This window comes from Bemisia tabaci, chromosome 4 (assembly GCF_918797505.1).
Source record: "Bemisia tabaci chromosome 4, PGI_BMITA_v3".
Lineage (NCBI taxonomy): Eukaryota > Metazoa > Arthropoda > Insecta > Hemiptera > Aleyrodidae > Bemisia > Bemisia tabaci.
In genome coordinates this window covers 36777736-36802015 of record NC_092796.1, presented here as the reverse complement: position 1 = coordinate 36802015, position 24280 = coordinate 36777736, and the positions used below count along the sequence as shown (strand labels likewise).

At 39.9% G+C, this 24280-nt stretch overlaps 1 protein-coding gene across 2 annotated transcripts in view; it reads right to left on the bottom strand.

Moving 5' to 3' along the window:
- AstA (allatostatin A) overlaps positions 1–24280 on the bottom strand; it is a 134218-nt gene that overhangs the window by 16583 nt on the left and 93355 nt on the right. Inside the window, exon 3 of one of the 2 annotated variants that reach the window (XM_019043162.2) lies at positions 8863–8991. The exons of the other annotated variant lie outside the window; for it this stretch is intronic. Coding sequence (XP_018898707.2) covers positions 8863–8897 — 35 coding nt within the window. The 5' untranslated portion in view covers positions 8898–8991. The remainder of the gene's footprint in view (positions 1–8862; positions 8992–24280) is intronic. 2 annotated transcript variants of the gene reach the window in all.

Here is a 24280-nt window from a genome sequence, read left to right as displayed (position 1 = left end):
ATCTCTACAATCCTGTGATCCTAGGATTTCAAGCTCGCACTGTGCACTGTTCGGAAATTGTGTACACCGAGGTAGGTTCGACACCAAGAAAAACGACTTTTCAACGACTTGAGCGCAACGGTGCAACGTGCTGTATGCGCAATGCATGAAGTATCCTACCGCCTTGTAAGGCGCTACTATGTGTTCCGCGTCGTGCGTGCCAGCTTCGTGCCGGCCGTACTGCATGTGTTTGATGTGATTATTCATACTTGCGGCGACCGCGGTTTCCAACTTATGATTTTGAAGTTTTGTAAAGTTTTTGGAATTATTGTTATTTCAAATGATAAAATATCACATAAAACCCGACAAATTTCCCTCTCTACATTTACATATTGCGGTAAAAATTTGAAAGTTTATTCTTGTAACTTTTCCTGCCGATTTTTTCTCTCTCGAATCTATTGTCACTATTCATAAAAATTATATATTATAATCTCATTTTGAGATTGTTTCCATAATTAATTATATACATAAGTGATTTTTAAGTGTTTATTTATTTATAATCTTGAATTATTGAAAGTAAAATAAAAGAAAAGACTAATTTTACAAAAAGAACGTCTCTCCTAGGCACGCTTAATGCAATACTAATGCTTTGAAATTCGCAACTTGTTTATACATGCATTACTGAAAAGTGTGCTCCGTCTTATTCTAAAATTTTCTCATCGAGGGTAATTTTTGGACAACAAGGTCGATTGTGAACTTTAGTGCTCCCCTCGAGAAAATTATTGGTGTCAGTCCCCCCTTATTTGAATTACTTCTAGCCGTTCTACCATACTTTCGTCCATTCACGCTGCAGTTATTACAAGTTTATTCTTCAATACTCTTCAACTTTAATTAACACAAACAACTTTAATAAACTTTCAAAGTTAATAACTAAAAGGAATAAGCGACCGCTTTCTGAGGAATAACCCGCCCACAATCTTTATTTCACCACTTTATCTATATTTTCATTTTTATATTTTTCCCCCGCCCGATTAACAATTTTAACGAGAACCGATAGCTTGTGAAGTACTCACGAGGTGGGTTTTTATCCTCTCGCAATGTCGCAAATTCCTCTCCCTGTTTTCAGGCCACGCTCATTAAATACGGAAAATGCGCTGTTTGGCGGAAGATTAAATCCTATTAACACCTTTTTATCCACTCGGCCCTTTGAATGCAACTGACTGGGAATTAAGGCCAATTACTGGCACTGTCCTTTTTCCTCCGTTGCGCTATAACCTTATCAGGATAGTGGTGCCGAGTCTTTACATCAAATTTTGCCTGACACGTGCTCTCTTCATCGATCGAAAATAGAGGCAATATTTTTTACAGATCCCACGCTGCCTCTCTGTAAAGGGTGTTCCAGAGTTATACGGCCAGACTGCAGGAGCGTGTTCTATGGGTCAAAATAAGACTTTTTTTTATCGTAAAGTTTTTTTAAAAAAAGCCTCCAGTCGGAGCTACGGCCTTCTCAAAATTTCGGAGAGTATAAATAGTTTTTCCTTAATTTTGGCAACGGTTGTTAACCAAATCTCATAAAAATTGGTACTCCCCTGTACTTTTATGCCCTGAAATCATATAAATGATCTAAAAAAAGATTAAAATCTCAAATTAAAGAGGGATTATGGGGGTATTTCGGGTCCTGCAGTCTGGCCTTTTAACTTTGGATCATCCTGTATAGTGTAAAATGTATACTTTCGGAGGTCGACACTCAAATCTGCGCAACGATAACTGATGACTAAAGAGTCGAGCATCTGGTTTAGGATTTCTAGTGAAAAATGCAAAAGCTCGCATAGCCAAGTGCATCAGTCATCATTTGTCAAATTTTGTGTGATTTTCTGCTCAACAAGTTGCTCATCTGTCATCAACAGGCAAAAAAGCGTTAAGTGTTGATTTTCAAACTTATTTCCTCCTCCTGCGATAGAAATGCCATCAGGGAACCCCCTCCCCCCATTGTTTAAATTGTTGGTGCTCGGGATCTCTAAAATATCGTGCTTCCGATCGAAAATCGGGGGAAGGATTTGAACGATTACATGAACGGTAAAATATTCTGAGATTCTAATTTAGACAGTTTCATTTGGGTCAAACATTTATACATCGTTGTTTCTCGGACGAAGGAGCACAACTCGACTGTAAGGTTGCAAAATTGACTCAAACAATTGAGTTTTTCATAAGAAAGTGCTGTAACTTTGCTATTATTGTCCAAATTGTCTCTGAATGTTGCATGAGATCACTAGAAGTATCTGCGAAATTTCCAGTTAGAAAATCCCAAACATGCTCTCGGTAAAAATGACATTTGCAAGGAGAAATTTGGAGACATTGAAATGTATTTAAGTTTATTGTGAGGAAAAAGACGGTCTGAATGATTTCCAACGAAAGTTGTATAATTTTTCATTAATTTATAAGTAATTGAAAACACCACAAATCAAATTGATGAAAAAACTCTTCTTGTTTCTATAAAATCCCCCATGAATTGGATGTTTCCATTAGTTTCTTCCCAGTGGCGTGGCGTGCTTTGCGATATATCGACTGATCTGTCATTTAAAGCCATTGGAAAATATCGATGAACAGGGTGTCCGCAACGAACACTTTAATAATCGACCTTATACCATAGCTTTAAATGGGGAAATATCGATAATCGATTATGCCACTGTTTCTTTCATCAGCGAGAATTACCAAGAGAAACTCACGGTTGAGTTCAACTTCCCGGTTGGACTCGCACCAATCCTTCCTTTCCCTGCAGTTCGTCATGTTTTCCTCGTCAACAGTGGAACTTGGGCCAATATTCCTCTCTTTTTAGCGGCTCTGGTGCTTGCACTAGAGCTGCTATTCCGGACGGTCCCAGCTGGGGAGTATCAACGGACCATGTTACATTGGAGAGACCGCGTGTTGGTTGATGGGAATCGGCGCCATTTTCTGCTGTTTAGGGGGGACTGATTTTATTTTAATTGATATCTTTTTCCTGTGAGCGAATGCTATGTTGTGTAGTGTATTTTTGGAATCATGGTGATACTGTCAATAATTCAAAACGGGTCTGTGCTTTAATCTCGCACTGGAAAAAATGTACTTTACGTTTAAAATTTGAAAATTCAAATCTATAAGTTTTCGCGCTTTTTTCGAAGAATGCCGTGGTTGGAGCTTCCTAGTCATACTACTCGACATCAGCTGATAGCAAACAAAGGTTACCAAGGAAACCGTAAACGCGTAACAACTACCTACCGTCGCCAGAGCCGCTTTCCGACGCGAATGCGTTGGAGCTTCCTGCTTGTTTATACATTTTACTTGGATTGATTGAAACAAATTTGAAAGCTCTATCAATAAATAATCAAACCGCAGGTATATTTTATTCGTCCTTTTCCTGCATGCTGTCAGTGTTCTTCCAAAATTATGCTTCCTTCAAATACAATTCGTCGCTTTTCTGACGTTAGGGTGTATCTCGATTTACAGGTGAGCCCTGGTGTCCGTATGACGGCATGTCATATGGAAAAAGATACGCCTTTATACCATAGGAGAGACGAATTTAGGAGAATATGATGCATCTACTCGGCCGTGCTGAGACAAATATAACAATATGAGCAGATGGCGAGGCGTGAATGATCGATCATTGATACCTCTCCATTCGAAGCTATGGTAAAGAACTGATTATTAAGAAGTTCGCTGCAAACGCCCTGGATGTTTTTCAATCCTTTTCTATAGGTTTAAATGGCTGAACAATCGATGTATCGCAAAGCACGCAGCGCCACTGGACTATGATCATCCAAACATTGCCAAATTTCTTTCCATAAACTCTGGATTTTCTTGATGATGTGTTTTTCCTTTAGAAAATTTCATTTCAAAGAAATCAATAAATTCAAAAGTCCTGAAGGATTTCAGGATTTTATTCTAAATTGCCTAAAAATTTCAAAGAAAAATACAGAATTTATTCGTAACTTTTTTCAGAATGACTATTTTGCTGAAGATAATTTGGCGACCTTCGAATGTTTAAACGGCGTTTTGCCATATATCTCGGCAAAATATAGACCTTCGATGACGGACGAACAGCAACGTTTCCCCAACATTTTGTTCGGACAGACAATGCACTTATCGGGGACACTGTAACACACGCTCCACTCTGGTCTCTCCTTTTTTCTCCTTTCGTTTTAATTTCCTGCTGATAATCTGGTCTATTCTGTAAAATTAATGCATACACAAAGCTTTTTTTTTAAAAATTGTGATATATTTGTGAATACTCTCGTGTAAACAACGTAAATTTTCATTTTTTGTCACGGTTCGTTCTACAGACCTACTGATACGATTTTCATGCTTATTGTGGCTATCGATGTGAGATAGTCCCTGGATTAGCCCATTTTATGCAGATTTTGGGAATATGACCCAGGTTTTTTACTTTGAGATAGACCGATGAGCTATGCAAGGTTAAGGGCAATCAGCAAAACTTGAAAGTTCCGCCTCAGCTGAATAATGGCGGGAATTTCAAATCTGGCAGAAAATCGAACTAAACAAGAATGATCTTGGATTATTTCTACATTCTTTCATAAATTTAGATTTTAGACGGACAGCCGGGAAAGACAGCAGGGCAAGGTGAGTGAAACGAAGGCGTGCTCCTTCGCTACAGACTATTCAAAACGCTCCGCTCCATTCGTTTCTTTCAGCCTTGGCGAGAAGTTTTTAAAAAAATGCGAATGTTCGTATTTGATGGTCATTGGTCTAATCGCTCCCAGCCAGAGGGATTTAAATTATTTCTATGGCCACCCTCCGAGGGTCGGGCCGCGTAGCAGCCAAGCGGTGTATCTCTCATATCGACGGTGAAACTACCAAACCACGTATCTCGGTTTGCGACGTCGCAGACTTCCTGTCATACTTTATTTTTTAAATGAAAAACTACTCAACATCCAGTCTTGAAAATTTCTGTGATTTTTCCTCTTTGTGCGGAGAAAATTCCGTGAAAATTTCAAGGAATGATATTGATTTGGTCTACTTCAAAAAAATAAACTGTGAGCGTAGATTTTTAAACACAGCAAACGAGATACGTGGTTTGGTAGTTTCACCGTCGATATGCTTCCTCCCTTTCGTAGCCTTCGTACTGCGAGTAGAGTTTCCACCTTGAGGTGGGCATCCCGTTTCGGTAAGACGAGGCCGTTGAGACTCGGCAGGTACCACTCGGGCGAAATTTAATAAGTGGGCCCGACGCGCGCGGCGGTTGCCACACGCGACGCGCGGCCCCGGCGTCGCGACGCTGGCGACGCTCGCCGTTGATGTGGCGGCGGGGCTCTCGGGTTTAATGAGCCCCGATAAGTGGCCGTATTTCATTCCGCCGAGCGTGTGTTTACGCCTATTACGCCTCCCGCCGACAGCACCCGAATCGCACGCCGCGGCGTCCCACCTGAATCGCCCGAATTTCACCTGGAAATGTCACCGTCCACCGCCAGGGCTGCTCCTATTCAGGGAGCAGTAACGACCGATTTTTTTCAAATCGAATTCTCTTGAAAATTTCACTGATCTAATTTAATGCGGGTCAGTAGCGTGGCGTGCTTTACGATATACCGATTTACCTGCACTGGAAAAAAAAACACATTGGATCTAGAGTCCAGACTCTTAAAAACATCAACAAGAAAAAATACTCTTGATTCAATCAGAGTTAAGCCTAAATCAAGAACCAAGCCTCTTAATTTGAGCGGATTTCCTTTTGATTTAAGCTTAAATCTGATTGAATCAAGAGTCTTTTTTCTTGCCAATGTTTTCAAGAGTCTGGACTCTAGATCCAATGTGTTTTTTTTCCAGCGTGCCATTTAAAGCTAATGGAAAAGGATCGATAGATAAGGTGCTCAGGACGAGCACCTTTATAATCGATTCCACACCATGGTTTGTAATGCGAAAATATCGACAATCGATCATTCACGCCTCGCCACTGAAGCGGATACTCAAATCTGCATTTGAAAATTGTCTCTCCGTAAAATTAAAGGTGAGGAATTGAAGATACAACTATTCCAACTCCCTTGTGCTTTATATGGTATCATCCCAAAGAGAAAGGCAGTATGATGCCATTCAACTAAAGGAAGAAAGAACCGACCCTGTTACCCGATTTAATTTTTTCCATTAATAAATACGCGGGTCTCAAATTATGACTTGAGAATTGAATCAGTGAGAACAAAAACACACCAACTCGAGAAAATGACACTAATCAAGACGCACACAAAATTGCATAGTAGGTGGAGAAGTTAGACTAGAGAAAAGATTTTTGGTGACAAAAGACAAGTAGTTAAGGGCACTTTAAAGGTCAGAGTTGGAACAGATGCGTTAACTTCAAAGACCTTTGGGAAAATTTACTGTTCTGAATGAAACTTGATCATTTTTGAGTTACAGAGTTGGTGTGTTTTCGTTTTCGCTGATTCAATTGTCTTTCAGTTCTTGAGAGTTTGAGAAAATAATCAAATCACTACGAACAACCAAAAATATGCAATTATGTCCTGGGTCCCGACTTTTTGCGATATAAAAAGTTTCAGCTTTTACGGTCGCCTTAATTTCCCTCTTTTTTACTCTATCACATATCGACGGCGAAACTCCAAAAAGACGTATCTCGGTAGGCGACGTTGCAGACTTCCCGTCATACTTCAATACTTAAACGGAGAACCTCTTGACGTCAATTCTTCAAAACTTCCGTGACTTTCCTTCTCTGTGCGAAGCAAATTCTGAAGAAATTTGAGATGAAGACATTTCCAGATGTTGATTCGTCCTCATTTAAAAAATTAAAATTGGAGCGGAGATTTTAAAACTTTGCAGACCAGATACGTGGTTCGGGAGTTTCATCGACGAAATCTAATGTACTGACTTAAAATCAGGAGCGCAATAATCCCCCTTCGCGGTGTGAGCGCGAAATGAATTTAGAGAGAGGGTAGAATCAAAATGCATGAACGCATTGGATTGAAAATTCATGGAAGCAGGAGTGTCAATTCCCGGAGCTAACTACTCCTATGAGAGACTTAGAAGGCGAGACGGTTAACGCGCGCACGTATCGCCTTCAATTTTGAATGATACCGCAGAATACACAGGAGTTAAAATAATGGTATCGTCTAGCGTTAAGCTAATCATCGTGCGGTAGTCACGTCAACCTGCAGGTCGATTGTTGAATCGTTATCGAATGATTCTGATCGATAACTCCCTATCTTCACAATGCTATATATCGATCAAGGTCATTCGATAACGATTCAACAATCGACCCGCAGAATCAATCTAACTTCAATGAGCGTTGCATAATCTCCTCTCGTGTTAAGTTTCTTACTCACAGAATTACATGACATTGCTTTTTGCTTACAATTAGTTACCTATACATGGAATAATTAAACCTAAGAAGAAATTGGACAACAAAGAAATTGGCTAGCTCCTAATGTCATTGGACTGGTTATTGTAAGCCGTTCTGTTTACGTTGTCCGAAAATATCGATGGATAAAGTGCGACACCACGTATCTCCTCGTGGAATCTCAAAATCTCCGCTCCTATTTGATTTTTCGGAGAAAAATAAGTCAACTATGTAGCTTGAAATTTATACGGAATATTCTACTAATAGAGAAGAAAAATTACGGAACTTTTCGGAAAATTACGTTGACTAGTTTTTCCAGGCAAAAATGAAATATGACAGGAAGCCTGCAACGTCGCAAACGGAGATACGTGGTTTAGCACTTTCGACATCAAACACGTTTAACTTTGGATGTTCGATAACTGCTGGTTTTTCTATGTAGTCGTCGCTTAGTCCCTGCAGAGATCTAGTAATCTTGATGCTTAACATACACATTTTTGTCTCTATCATTTTAACTAAAAACAATGAGTATCAATTGATTACATGCACAAAGCGCTTTTAATATAAGTGTGATGAAAATGAATTTGTGGAGGCGTCTAATGGGCCTGTTGCAAACTTTTGCTAGAGCAAAACTAAGAGTTGTTTCTTATAGATAATGCCTCAAAAATCACGATGAGCGCATCGGCAAACTCTGAAATGCACTCATAACTTCACAATCTGCGTAAGAAATTTGCGGTTTTTTGAGCTTCCCGCTTCAAAAACGATACTACGGCACAGGTGAACATTTTGTAAGAGGAGTCGTTCCATCGTCGGCAATAATCATCATAGCCGACGCCAATCCGCCAAAACACGTTTGATGGGACGAGATAACACCTGAACTGGATTAGACCAGATAACAATCGGTGTGTTAACGTTCATATTTTCCACGCCCGAATTGATTGACCTTGAACTCTCCTTGAATTACGCGCGGAACTGCGTGCAAGCGTCGGCCATGATGAATATCGCCGACGATGGAGCGACTCCTCTAACAAAATGTTCACCTATGCCGTAGTATCGTTTTTGAAGCGGGAAGCTTAAAAAAACGCAAATTTCTTACGCAGATTGTGAAGTTATGAGTGCATTTCAGACTTTGCCGATGCGCTCATCGTGATTTTTGAGGCATTATCTACAAGAAACAACTCTTATTTTTGCTCTAGCAAAAGTTTGCAACAGGCCCATTCCCCTTTGCAAATCTTTGAAATGTAAGACTAAATACTTGGTAATTTCAAAATTATCACAGCTCAGCACACGCATTGCCCATTACGGTAGGTCCAACTGCTGACAGCCTTGTAACTCACCCAAATTTGGACACCTCACGTTTTTACAGGCCTGATTTTCTGCAGTGAAAATCCTAAATAAAATGTAAACATTTTTAAGACAATAAATATTTACATCATCATTTGCCTTCAACGGCCGAATTGAATCTAAAAATTGATCTAATCAGTCCAATTGGAACTGATACACTATGAAAATATGTGTAGTTAGATTTCGTTTTCGAAATATTCGAAAGCTAATACCTGACGGTTGTTAGGGACGAACCAAAATCTGTCATGAGTATACAAACGCCTAGTTTTCTACTGGAGGGTAGACTTTCAAAATGATGTTATTGCTTCCGTTTCAGGTCTATCTTCACATATATCGATTTTCTGGAAAAGAAAAGAAAATAATGGAGTAAATAATTGAGAGAAAGTAGAATGGAATAAGTAGAGATATCCATCAAATAATGGTACGAAATATTAAACGAGCGGGAAAGCTCTAATACGTTCGTATTAGAGAAGCGCTCAGCTTGTTTCTATGTTGGCGCGTTTTCAAGTTCCCCGAAGGAGATGAGCGACGTTGAGTGGAAGAACTCACCTTACAAAAGTTTCAACCATCAATTTTGAGAAAAGTACACTACTGTTAAAAAAAAAAAAAAAAAAAAAAAAAAAAAAAAAAAAAAAAAATTATGAAAAACAATTACCTCCCTATCGGCTGAGCGCTTAAAAATAATTTATTTACGTATCAAAGATTCCTGAAGAGCGTGCTTTTGTGACGCTGAATGTCTTAAAATATACTAAACTAACTAACTTTCACTATTATTAATATATAATGATATATATTGATAAACAATGATGTATATAATTGAATCTATAATTTAGATATAAATATTTACTATTGTTAGTAAACGCCACGCCGTAAAGCGTCTTCAATTCTTAGAATACCTCACGCACATCCATGAAGTTAAAATAGTTGTATGCTTCATTTTGACCAATGCGACGAAAAAGCAAACTTTGGAGTGACTCGTTTTTTTACCGTTTTTAAAAAAAGAATCCGTCAGCAAGGACTTATGGTTGGACATTTTAGACTGGACATTTTTACTGATCATACCTAAAAATCATGAGTTGAAAAACGGTGACTCCTAGTTTAAGTATTAGAGCCTACCATAGAACAGGACGGCCAGCGGCGTGCGTGCTGCAAGCGCAATGCGCGCGCTGGCGCCTACAAACTTAACTGGGATACTTCACGCATTGCGCAACGCGTGAAGTATCCCAGTTAGGTTTGAAGGCGCCAGCGCGCGTATTGCGCAATGCGTGAAGTATCCCAGTTAGGTTTGTAGGCGCCAGCGCGCGTATTGCGCTAGCAGCACGTTGCGCCATGCCACGGCGCCTCAAGTAACTATTTTACAACAAGGGTGCTGCACAGTATCATACAAATTGTAGTCGCTCCAACATATTAAGAATGACAGGGAACCTTCAAAAGTGCAGAGCTTTCCTCACAAAATGAATCAAGAAAATACGGCACAAAAAGAGAGCGGTAGTCCGAAATCTCACCAAGTCCTAGCATCTGTATTTAATTACGTTTAGCATAATTTTTGGATTTCATTAGAGAAAAAAGTGACTCGATTTACGCAGAAATTTTCTTGAGTATGCCGTCAAGAAGATTTTATTTTGACTCAAGAATAAAGTCGCTGAATGAAAGCGGGTTTCCGCTTGATGTAAGTGACTTTTCTTTTTATGTAAGTATCTTTTTTCTTTAAACAAGCATTATTTTCTTTATTGACTTTTTTTTTAGAATTTCTTAAATTAATTTTTAATCTAATTTTCCTGTTTTTTTTTTTTTTTTTTTAAATTTTTATTTTTGCGATTCATTTTGGCGCTTAAGTTTTTTCGAGAATGACCCATTACAGTGTAGACGCGTTCCTTACTACAGACGTGTATTTACTGTTTCCGGCTTAGTTTAAAAAAAAAGTGTCATTATTTCCCCTATGCAAGTAGGTGCTTTCTTGGCGGATCCAGAAAATCGGGAACATTTTCTTTTCTCCATTTAAACCTATGGTAATGTATCGATTCTTGGGTCGGGGGGAGAGCAGAGTCGGATCCAGCAATTTGGCAATACCGAATTTCCTCCACTTAAACCTATGCTAAATAATCGATTCTTGTCGTAGCACCTGGCCCCTCCAAGAATCGATACATTTCCATAGGTTTAAATGAAGAAAAGACAATGTTGCCAATTTGCTGTATCCGCCAATGGGGGGGGGGGGGACAGGTCCTTCGAAAAGAATCGATAATTTAGCATAGGTATAAATGGAGGAAATCCGGTGTTGCCAAATTGCTGGATCCGCCTCTGGGTCTGGGTACTTTTATGGTTGGTTACGTTAAAATTAGTGTTTCCTAATCTCGAGATGAAGTTCATATGGTGCTCGAAATAGAGTCTCTTCATTTTTGTTTACAGTTCGCTCCAAGCGCACGAACATGGAAATTGCATCCTGCTGTCGGGGCCGTAATCAGAGTTTGCATCCAAGACGCTGCCGCAGCGGAGAGCTCATTTTTCTAAGGACCCGGCGCGGCGATATTTAACTTTGTTTCCGCGGACCCTCGACTTACGATACACTAATTGTTTGTGATGTCGTCGGGCGATAAACGCGGGAACGACCAATAAACTCGTCGAATGGGTCGACCCCGGAATTAACGGCCCTTTTTACGAGTGTATTACCCGCGCCGCGCCCCGGCCCCGAGAGGGGGTGTTTGAAGTGTGGCTTAATTAAAAATTTGTTGCCGGCGCGGGAAAGTCTTAAGATCCCTATCTCGATTGAGTCGTCTTCGTCGCCGCTACGATTTGAATGTCGATGGGGGTACGTGAACCGTCTGATTTTTCGCCTCTCGTCGGGTTGCACGACGTTATTTTCTGTGGAAAAAACCGAGGGTATGTGCTGTGAGGGTGGAAAATAACGGGTAGAAGAGATGCGAAAAACCTAACGAATGCTCAGCGCATTTTAAAATTGGACCACATCTTTCAATAAGGAACCACTATTTCTGGATCATTTTACACTGAAAAAAAAAACTCCGGCCGTTGGAGCCGAAATTACGGGCTATATAGGCATACCGTCCGTTCCGGGCTCAAAGGCCGAAAATTCCGGCTGCTGGAACCGTAGCTTCGGCCTCTGAACCCGGAGCAATCGAAGCTACGCCTCCAGCAGCCGGAATTTTCGGCCTTTGAGCCCGGAACGGACGGTATGTCTATATAGTATAGCCCGTAATTTCGGCTCCCACGGCCGGAGTTTCTTGCTCAGTGTAGAAACAGCGCATGTGCCATTGGTTTCCGTGTGCGGAAAGGTGCTTTTATGGAAGAGCCAGAGCTAATAGTTCTCTATTGAAAAGTGTAATTCAATTCAACACGGAAAAAAATGGATTGCCGATTTAACAACTAAATCGTAAAAAATTATGTCCGACATGTTTCAACTGTACATTTTATACAATAGTGGAAAGCTAATTTCACCACGGTACTGATTAAATTAGCATGTTTTAGTTGCAAAATCTACATTGAAACATGTCGGACTCTTTTTTTAAGTACAAAATTGTTAAATCAGCATTTTTTTTTTCCTTGAAGGTCCACTTAAACTCTTCGGACAACATTTTGCAATTGAAATCTACAATACCTGGCTCAGTGTAGGAATAACGCAAGAACCATCGGTTTCCCCATGAACATACGTGTTTTTACGGATGGGCCAGAAATTGTAGTTCCTAATTGCAAAATGCAGTATTATAGTTCGGCTGAGTCTAGTTAAACCCGTTCAATAAATACTCCAAAATTATCTTGAAAGTCAGGGTGGCATCACAATTCAAGATGGCGGTCGAAAATATCACGCGCATCAATAATGAGGTTTAAGTTGTAGACGCAAACAAAATGTGTCAATTTGTAGCGTCTGACGTTAGGGCATATCTCAGTTTTCACGTGGGCCCTGTTTTACATACGAATTCATGCTTTCTGGGGCTCATGTGGAAATCGAGATACGCCCTCACACCAGAGGAGCGACGAATTATGCGGTTTCATCATAGTCGTGGATCCAGCAATTTGGCAACACCGGATTTCCTCCATTTAAACCTATGCTAAATAATCGAATCTCATCGGAGCACCTGGGCTCCCCAAGAATCGATACATTTCCATAGGTTTAAATGGAAGAAATTTAGTGTTGCCAAATCGCTGGATCCGCCAATGCCCGAAAAAGAGCCGCAGGTGCGGGTTCAGAATGTTGACCCTCCGAAAGCAATTCAAAATTGAAGGACGAAAAAGGGGAAAGTTCAATAAAAAGTTACCTCCCCCCCCCCCCCCAAAGTCCAGTGACTCATTATTAAGACCACTTATTCCACTCCATAAATTCCTCCAGGTTTGACAAGGGTGTTCGTCCATCTTGAATGCAACACAACCTGTCATAGCTATACGCGGGTCCGTTAAGATTCCACCCGCGAATCAAATCATTCGCGAAGGCTCCGCACCCCCCCCCCCTACTCCTCCCCACCAGGGTTCTATCCCCCGGGGGCCACGCGACGCGACATGACAAACGTTCGCGGCATTGCCGCTCGATCCCACCAAAAATAAACAATTTTCCCCTCATTTTACTATGTATGCTGCCATGCTAAGGGAAACGCCGTATATACATTCGAGAGTTGCCAAATTTCCTCCGATAAAATGTTAATTTTTGGAGAGGGTTATACATATTTCCTCTTGAAATTCTCGCAGATACTTTAGATATGGTCGCGAATGAAATTCTCAGAAAAGTTCAATGAAAATGTTCACAGATTTTCCTGGAAATTCATATTTTACCAGAGGAAATTTGGCGGCGTTTGGAAGATCATACGGCGCTTTTCCTTAGCACGGCAGTGTACAAACATAATCTCCTCACTTGGCAGCGTTGTTCCGCACGATCCAACGCTCAGCACCATGCGGATAGCGCGGGTCATGCTAACAACGTACTCGTGGCTCGTTCGGAGATATTGAATACTATTTAGACCCCGTAAAAAGATCCCTTGGTGCCGCACAGGGACCACTGTGGAAGGTGGAGGGGGGGGGGGGTAACTTTCAGTTGACCACCTCGATTCGATAAGATTAGTCCGCGCTAAGTAACAGCCAATGTCACCGAATTTATTTTGAAATTGTTTTGTTGAATTGTTTTTGTTGAATCGTTGTTTTTAATTGTTCTTCCTGGTATTTTAAGCTGATGGATAAAGTGTGGAGCCTCGTATTTCCATTGCTGTGTTTCAAAAAATCCGCTCCTTTTTCATTTTTTCGAGGAAAACTTGCCTTAATAGTTTGAAATTTATACAGGATAATTTACCAACGGAGACGAGAAATGAAGGAAGGATTCAAAATATTAAGTGAGAAAAATACCAAGAAGTGGCCCGAACTGTATGTAACAAGGTGGAGAAATGGTGCTGGGTCCATACCATTTCGTGGGAATAACAAAGCCAAGAAAATCTAAAAATTATAATTAGAGTAAAAATTAAATTTGTTGAACTCCAATGCGTACCAGTACGAAACTGAGAGGGGAGAGTGTTCAGCTCAGGCAGTTTGCATTGGAATATTAAGTTGGAGTCACGCCGAGAGATCTAGACTGGTTTGAGCCTTTTTAGGCAACTCTCTCTAAGGCGACCTAACAACTCTCGTAACAAAACAAGGAAAACCCGAAAAAATGATCGAACAATTTCGTACTGGTACGCATTAGAGTTCAAAAAGTTTAATTTTGACTCTAATTATAATATTTAGAACTTCTTGGCTTTGTTTGTCCCACGAAATGGTGTGGACCCAGCACCATTTCTCCGCCTTGTTACCAAATTTTAAGTTGACTATTTTTCCATGTAAAAAATTAAGTACGACAGGACAGAAACGTCGCAAACGGAGTTACTTCGCACTTTGACCATCGATGTGTATTTACACAAGATTAGACGGAGTTGTACCTAACATCTTGGCAATTGTTATGAGTCAAGTTGCTTTTTGTATATTTTTTTCCCAAACTTAGTTTTGTCTGAGGAAACAATGAAAACGGTAAGATGTACTCCATAAATTTGAAATAAAGGTATTTTCTTCTTTCACTTGGTTTTATTATTTTAAAGAATGGACATTGCTGAGATATTGTCAACTTTTGCGAAAGGAGACGTGTAACGGCAGGGAAGACCCGTTACGTATTTATGATATTTGCTTGGCACCTCAGATTAACAAGGAAAATCTAAGATACTGTCTGAAAGAATGATTTACTTGAATTTTACAGAAATAAGTGTATCAAGAACTCATCAGTAAGGAGTAAAATTTTTACTCGAATAAACTTTCAAATTATCCTTCCATCGGCGGTTCTGAGGTCTAGCTCTAGATGGCAACAGTGAAACTGAACAATATGCAAAATGAGTCTAGAGACATTCCCGAGAAAATTTCCGGGAACCTTCCCCTCCCAGAAAACTTTGTTCTCGGTATGTACCGTCGTGCTGTGTTCTGTTTAATCGTGTCATATGAGAAGAAAGAGTTATTTATAGTTCTTTTATTGCTAAGCTTATCTTTTACATTTCATTGGAGAGTACAACTGATAGATTTCTAATCGCACACCGGGGTGCACCGAGTCCAAGAGACGCCTCATTGGTAGTACAGAGCGGAGCATTGCGAGTTCACGCCTCGTGCTGTCGCGCCTTCAATTTTGCAGACGGCAACACGGACATCCGTAAAGCACGAATAGTTGTATCTCTGCGCCGTCATCAACGCGCGTCTTATTCCTTGCTCCGTTTCCATTTTGTGTTTATTTCTATTTGTCCTATTTTTAATGTTGCTTTAAAGGCAACGTGAGCAACACAGCTTCTGACACGCTTCTATAATACGATCGTATTAGAGCTTTCCTGCTTGTTTTACTTTCCTCCTGAATTTCCTCCTCAATAGCGGCAAAGATAGGAGCATTTCGAGTTCACGCCTCATGCCATCACGCCTTCACTTTTTCAGATGTGACATGGCATTCATCAAGCACGAATAGTTGGATCACATTTTGCGATAAGGAACCACTATTTCTGCCTCATTTTAGAGACAACGTATATGACATAGGTTTCCCTATGCAGGTACGTTCTTTCATGGAAGATCCAGAGATAGTGGTTCCTTATTGGAAAATGTAATCCAAGTAAGTAATCCTCCGGGTAACGTAGCATCGTGTCCATGATATTGGACTCATTGCTCACTTTAGTTAGGGATAATTATTTCGAAAAATCGAAGTTAGCATATAGCGTCCAAAATTGTGGGATGCAGGTACTCTTTGACAAATACACGAGCATAGGGTCCAAAAATGTATGAGGACAATTTTTGTGAAATAAAGACGAAAAAATGTGTTCTCGAAAAAAATTGTGCATTGCTTGGGTTAGGTAGATAAGGATAGGTTATATTAGGTTAGGTTAGGTTAAGTTAGTTCAAGTTAGTTCAAGTTAGATTAGATAAGCGAAGTATACGATTTTCTATCATGATGAACTTTAAAACTAAGGGAGGTCTACTTGCTTTTGGACTCCATGCTCAAGCAAAGAAGTGAGAGGTTCAGTGATGAGCATGGAGTCCAAGATCTTGGACGCGATGCTACATAATCTACCTCCGCGCCAGCATTAACGCACCGTTAAGGTATCCCTTCTTTTATGAAGTTTAGAAAGATAAGGTTAAGTTCGCTCGAAACATACCATAGTGTGTCCAAATCGATGATCTTTTTTTAAGAAAAATGTCTCCGTTCAAAATATGAAAAATTGAAATTCCTGTGTTTCGTTTGTCTCCAATCAAAGCCCGTATATACCGCAGGTTAAACCATTGAAAAATAGATAAACTCACCCTGAGAATCGCGGACGACACGATTGAGAGGTGAAGCAACTCGATAAAACCTCGTTGAATGTTTGAAGGTGGCATTTATTTCTCCTGTCGAACCATGCTCTCCCGAAGAGGTTCCTTAGTATGCACTTTGTGAGAGAGATCAAAGTGCTCCGCGTGCTTTGTGCGCCTTTCATTCATTTCCCCCCTTTTTTCTTACCCTGTATACTGCCGTGCTAACGAAGAACGCCGTATGAACATTCGAGAGTGTCCAAATTTTCCTCAATAAATTGTTTATTTGTGAGGAAAGGTATGAACATTTTGCCTTTAATTTATCAGGAACTTTAGGTAACATTGCAAACAATATTATCTGAAAAATTGGAAGAAAAATATTCATAAGTTTACCTGGAAATTTGTGTTTTCGAAATTGAGATTTGGCAACGCCTGAAGGTTCATACGGTGTTTTTCCTTAGCACGGCAGCGCAGATGAAAATCAGAGTATTTCAACAGATTTACAGGCAAAGCGATGAAAGAGAAAGAAAGAAACGCTTTCACAAGAGTTTAAACGATCAAACTTCAGGATCAAATTCAATAGCACAGAACCAAGCCGCATTGAGACCTTCTTGTATTTTTGGATACTAAGTTAACCTCCAGACTGCTATGAATTAAACCTTTAATAGAATTCATTTAATCAAATACATTCAAGATTGTGTTTCTGTAGTCTGTGAAGGGGGTTGGGGTGGGGAGGAGGTCGCATAGTGCTAAGTCATTGGGAAAGGTCGAACATGAAATTATTGATTTGAATTGTGAGTTTTATGTTTGTTTCTTTACTTTATTAATTTTGAGGGGTGTTTCTTGAAGGCAATCTTACGAGAAAGCAATTGGAACCACTTTCAGAACGCCTAAGTTTTGTATTAACGAAGATAAACTTTTATGCTCAACCACTCGCATCGACTCGCTTCAGCATGCGCAGTAATGCGTTTTCTCCTAGATGAAAGAACTTAAGTACGTTTCAACGGTGCAAAAATCCCACTCGCAAATTGTTCTTTTACTGAAAAGCTGAAAGTTATGTCTTACTGAAAATTTCACCGACATTTCTGATGATTGTCCGCAAAAGCGGTAGAATTTTGGACACAAATGTGCAGCTACAATCTTTTAAAAAATTGAATTCTTTTGATGAATTTTGAAACCTTGGAATGGATGAAAATTTTACCTTTCTTACTGATGACTGTACGTAAAAGCGGTAAAATTTTGGTTAGAATAATTTGCAGTCTGATCCTTGTAAAAACTTGAATTATTTTGATGAATTTTGCAACCTTGGAATGGAGTTACGCTACTTTGCCTTGAAAGCGACGAATTTTGGATGATATTTTCATAGATTCCATCAGATTTTTCCCCATTGGTATCGTATGGTTTGCAATGCACAGATGAATTGATTAATCTGAAACTTTATAAAATAAGGAGAAGGATTAGAGGAGAGGAGGGTCACTCGGAGACATGGTTAGAATGCCGGAGGTTCCATCCGCACGACCGGCAAATCCTCTCAAGCTCAAAAACGATGCCAATATGAAGAGAGGCTTTGTTGAAAACCTATCGTTTTTCCGCGTCTTTTCGCTCCGTGATCGTCTTAGTGTCAAATTAAATTCCACTCCTACTGTCTCGATAACGATTTAAAGGCTCTTAGAATGACGTCACACTGGCCGAGAACCGATCACCCCCATTACGATATACCTGGTTGCCACTTCGACATTTTTGATGGCCTTCGTGAGGAAGGACGTTCGTTTTTATTTTTTCGAGGGTGTCCCTGTCATCCTGGATCTCTCGCTCTGAGCAGCTTAAACAATTCATACGTCCGGACTGCATTTTGGAAGTATGGAACTACTATTCCTGTTTCATTTTAGAAACAACTTATCGACAGTATAAGTCGGCAATCAGATAACTCGGTTTGCGAAGTCGCAGACTTCCTGTCATACTTCATTTTTTAAACGGAAAACTAAGCAACGGTAATTCTTTAAAACTGCCGTGATTTTTCATCTCTGCGCGAAGAAAATTCTGCAAAAACTGTGAGGAATGATGTCAGTTTGTTCTCCTTTACAAAAATAAAATAGAGGCGGCGATTTTCAGATACCGCAAACGAGTTATGTGATTGCCGACTTACACCGTCGTTATGCATAATCACTTTTTCTACGCATATAGGTGCTTTTATGAAAATCCTATTGAAATCCTCCGTTCTATTAAACAATGTAAAACTGGCCTGATACTCTTCTTTTCCTCACACCAAAAAAAAGTTACGGGCTAGACATACCGTACGCTCCGGGTGCTGGGGCCGTAGCTTCGATTGCTCCCGGTGCCGCGCCCGGAACTTTCGGCCTGTGAGCCCGGAACGCGAGCGGTATATCTACAGAGCCCGTAAGTACGGCCTCTACGGCCGGAATTTTTTTCAATGTAACATTTTTCGAAAAATAACAAGAAATAAGTCTGAAAAATGTATAAAGAAAACTGTATTTTTGTGAAAAACGTTATGTTTTTAAAGATAGAGACGTATGAGACTAAACTTGACTCCCTACTAGTAAAATAATGGCCGGAATTTTTCTTCCAATAAATTCTTCGCCAATAAATCTTCTATGGCCGGAATTTTTTTCAATGTAACATTTTTCGAAAAATAACCAGAAAGAAGTCTGAAAAATATATAAAAAAATTATTTTCGCGTGCAAAATACTATGCTTTTAAAGATAGAGACTCGTGAGACTAAACTTGACTCCCTACTAGTAAAAGCAGGTAAGACAAGTTAGAAACACCCCTCCTCTCCCACCCCGAAGTAGTTTACTTACAACTTGAACGTTCGGTAACGAGCCGCTCTCTCCTTTCCTTACAAGCTCTGGTTCCTCTTTACATAATGCCGTTCAATTGACGTCACGAGCCTCACAACGCCTAACGCGAACGGAATCTGCCCCAGAGGACGCCTTCCTTAACGGCTGCAGCGGTCGCCGGAGGCTACGAGGACGGTTATAATTCCTCAAAGTTGCAAGCTCATAACTTGACGGAACTTTTTTATAACTCGATTTCCCCTCGTTAACCGACGAACAATTAATCGTAGCCGGGCGCGTAGTCCGACACCTATTTTTAATGAACACCCCTACCCTAACCCCCCCCCCTCCTCCCTCCGACGAGGGATCTGACTCCCCCTCGAATGTTTGCTTTTTCGCGGTTTTTCTTTCTTTTTTTTTTCTTAGCGCGCGAGGCTTTGGGTGTCCGCCCCTCGCCGGGTCCGATGCCTCCTTGGTGCGATGCAATTAGGAGTTAAACAACTTGATTGATTAAGTCGGGGGCCGCTCTGACGCTGTAATTCAACGTTTAGCGCACAGATAAAGCTTTGGTTTCGTCGTTGAGCGTTGCCACGCCGTCCAATTTTAAAAAAATCAAACATGTTTAGTTATAAATAATAAGAGAAAAATGTAGCCTTGATACCTTCTCTCCATTTATTCCTTTTTCTTTTCCTTTTTTCCCTAAAAAATATATAAAAAGGAAAGAGAGAAAAATAAACGGAAGGAACGTATCAAGCCTCATTTTTCTCTTATTATTTAGAAATGTAAGATACATACCTCTATGAAGCTCTTCAGTTACTTTTATTTAGACTGACAACAATAAGATCAAGTGAGGGCTTGGAGGACAAGGCGCATAGGTACAGTCTTTGGAAAAATCGAGTTATTAATGATTTCAATTAAAACTAGTCTTAGTGAATATTCTGTGAAAATTTCGCTCCCAAATTCCAATTTTTAAGCATCAAAGAATCAATTTGAGCTTTCCCTCCGCCATAAGGATCCGTGTAGTTTCGAAACTTCAGAAACGTATTTCTCGAAATGACAAAAACTGCACTTGTGCGCCGTGTCCTCCAAGCACCTCAAATGGTTCTATCTTCCTGGAAGAAAGAGGAAAGAAAAAAGAAGACAGAGGAAAGATGAGCAGAAGAAGAAAAGAGAAAGGTCGATCGAAATGACCCCGATCATTTTCCACAATGGATTCTGGTAACTTGATCAAAAAATGAAATGATCAATAGATATGATTGCGGAGCATCTAGACCAGTCGCGGGATTTTTGCTATTAGGATACTGATCAGAGGTATACATTTAAAAGCCCCGGTAGCATTGATTTTTGAATTCGGTCTCATTTTTACACAAGTCCTCTCTTTCTGAGTTCGGCGTAAGAGTAGCTCATTTTCTGTCAAGCGAGTTTATAACGAACGCCCGGTATAGATGTAACTATTGTTGTTCAGTGACTATGCGTTTTGCATACGCAATAAATTGAAGGCGCACTGACTTTCCTCGCGCCTGGAATAGGGAAAGAGACGCAGAAAAACTTTTAAAAACAACAAATCACTGACATTTTTTCTGTGCTGTTTTTAAAGTAAATGTACACAAATTTATACAACAAAAGTGATGGGGAAAACTTTGCATTCGATTTTTTTACAGTCTAAGTATGGTATATGTCTTTGTAAAACGCATTATTAGCCACACGCAAAAAATGAAATTTTCGCAAGTATCGGTTATATTCAACGTTAAATTTTTTATTGAGGTTTACGTACAATATTTTTTGAAACTTTCTATTTATAGTGTCGGAATTTACCACAAAAAATAAATATTGAAAAGTTATAGAGGAAAGAATATTGTGTCAAAATGTATTGAATGAACGAGTGTGAAAACCCCCGCAGAGTAAAATTTTGAAAGCCGTGAAAGTGGACAGTGGCAATCTTTCGTGAAATTCTAAGAGAGTTGTTTAATTATTATATTTTACAGTTTTTTAAAGAGTTTTGCCGACTCACCTTGGAATTGAGATGAAGTTTACCAATCGAACCGAACTGAATGTTACGCAGGATTTTGACAAACTGAGTATTAAGAAAACTTAGGGTGCGTTGTGCGAACTCTTCAGACGTTAAAGAACTGATCAATACTCTTCGTAAGACGTTTGGCTGCTTTTTGAACAGTCTAGATAAGAAAACGACCGATCAAGGGGTTAATTGAAAAAAGACACAATACACGCATCGTTTGGCATCTGGCACTTCCGTCCGGAAGCAAACCCGATCGCTGACTTCAACAACTACAAGTAACTTCATCTTGTTGGCAAATTGAAGATTCTAATCGGCAGAAAACACCAACAGCATGCGAAAGTAATAAGAGTTGACGTTCCTCGGAGTCCTTTTCGGGTGTTGAAACATCCGATGATTTATTTTTAGAATTATCTTTTCGTCGAGACAGATCGGAAAATATTCCTCAAAAAAACTTTACTGCAATTTTCAACAGTAGGGTTTTTGCATTCAGCAAAAATGTTGAATCTAACTATTTAACCCTTTATGAAATAGAGTAAACGACATGATTTCTCTAAATTCAACGTTTAAAGTAACGATAGTGTAAGAAACGATAGAGACAGATATGTTGATACACTGGAAAAAAACACATTGGATCTATAGAGTCCAGACTATTGAAAACATGGACAAGAAAAATACTCTTGATTCAATCAGATTTAAGCTTAAATCAAAAGGAAATCCGCTCAAATTAAGGGGCTGGATTCTTTATTTAAGTTTAAATCTGATTGAATCAAGAGTATTCTTTCTCATCAATGTTTTCAAGGGTCTGGACTCTAGATCCAATGTGTTTTTTTTTCTTTCAGTGTATTACATCATACTCATCAGCGCTTGAAATTCGTGTTGAAAAATACTTATCGCAAAAGGAAAAACTAATTAAAAGCAAATTTGTCCTTTTAGAGCTACGCTGTTTGGAGCAACACTAATCACAACCAATTAGGAGGACCAACTTACTGATCGGAACTAGTAGTTGTCCAAGAGCGTGACTCAGAAAGGGAAAATTTGCTTTTAATGAGATTTTACCTTTGTGATGTTATGTCTGTCTTATAAAAAGAAACACTAATAGCTAAGACACAATTTCAACAGTTCTCTTTCTCTAATTTGAATGGTGCTTTACACCCACTCTCCTTCATCGGGAAAGGGGTGGTTTCACCTTAATAGGTTAAATTGAAAATTCCCATTGCGCGCAAAAACTCTCTTTCTTCCCTTTCTTACCTTTGAGTGGAAACAATACATTTTAGAGAATCCTCACAAATATTGTAAACGCAGATAATCAGCGCGATTCCAGTAAGTTGGCAACACTGTGAACACTCCATTTAAATCCATTGAATATATTGATTGTAGGTAAGATAGGCGCACTTACACAATCAATTGTTCAACGTACATTTAAATCGAGAAAAAAAGTGTTGCCAACTTGCAAGAATTGCCACCGAGTGTAATCGAAAGAGGCATAAGTTAAGTTAGTTCAGAGATCAACACTTCCCTAACCGGTTTTGCAAAGTTGCTAAGCGAATTTTTGCAAATTAGGTCAGGATTGCTAAACCGGTTGCTCAACTCCTCGGTCATCAGTCATCAATCGTTGAGTCTGAATGTTGATTCCCGGAAGTAACTTTTGGATTAAATCTATACGATAGCTACACGGGGTCTTTAAAATATATTCTCTGCCCTTGAGCCCCTTCTAAGTTTCCGATCACATAGGTCTTGAATAATTTTTAGCTTCGCCATCAATGACGCACAACTATCGATTTAATGGTCGGTGGGCATCCACAACTTTCCCTCTCCATCTCTTGATCTCGTGCTTTTTCTTCGGTGCGCGTCTGTTATGAAGCATCCACCCCCGCCCCCCTCTCGCAGATCCGACTCACTCTCGATACCCATAGGTCAACTTGCAAGTGGTACTGACAGTCGTCACTCGGACCCTCAATCGCGACACTCCTATCGATCATTCCGTATGCGCACTGTAAAAATATCGATAATATCGAAAATATCGATGGCTCCAAGGCTTCGATGTATCGAATGTCGAGCCGCGTTGGCCGGTAACGAGGCAAGGCCCGATATCAATTTGAATGTTCCTCGAGTAACCTGTTTCTGATCGAGAGGCCATTGGATTATTTCTGGAGCTAATTAGCTCGGCTCTCTCGCCGGGGCTTCTGTTTGACCCCACGGGTTTCACTTCAACCTGGATTTTTCCCCGTCAGCGTGCCACGAGCCTAGTGCAGGAAAATTTTTCCCGCCTCGCAGCGAGAAATCATTGTTTGCGAATCGTTCAATCTGAAGAGGATATCTTAATCGGAAGAGAAAGAAGGAAAAAATGCAGAGGCGCTTTCCATCCATAACTTAGAGGCAGGGTTTGCTCGAACACTTGGATCGCGTTTAGCAGAGAGGAGCCAAGTCACATCAATTATTGCCAAAATCACATAAGCGGATCCAGCAAATTGGCAACATTGTCCTTTCTCCATTTAAACCTATGGAAATAAATCGATTCTTGGAGGAGCAAGGTGCTCCGACAAGAATCAATTATTTAGCACAGGTTTAAATCCTCCATCTAAATGCTGCTAAATTGTGTGCTGAATTGGTGTTGCTAAATTGCTGGATCCGCCTTTGCCAATTTAACTGGGCAATTGGCAACTTGGCAAAACATGTTTTACAGGAGAACGTTTGTGGGGATTCGTTAAAAAATGTTAAGGAATACTTTCCTTACTTATGCAGAATTTTCACTGAAAATTGCACAAGAATCTGCACAACCGCTCATGTAAAAAATTAAATTGTCCAGTTATATTTGACATTAGCTAATGGGGCTTGGCTCCTCTTATCTCAAAACACCAAAGCACGAAATGTCTTTAAATTAAACAAAACCGCTCACGAAAAAAGAAAAAAAAAGTTAGTACCTATCAAAAGGACCGGTCATACGGGTGAGTTGCGTTTATTACAAAATCATGTTTTGATAATTTAAGCTTATCGGACAACTAATAAAATCCGTCCGAACCTTAGAGTTTTTGCATGTGCTTA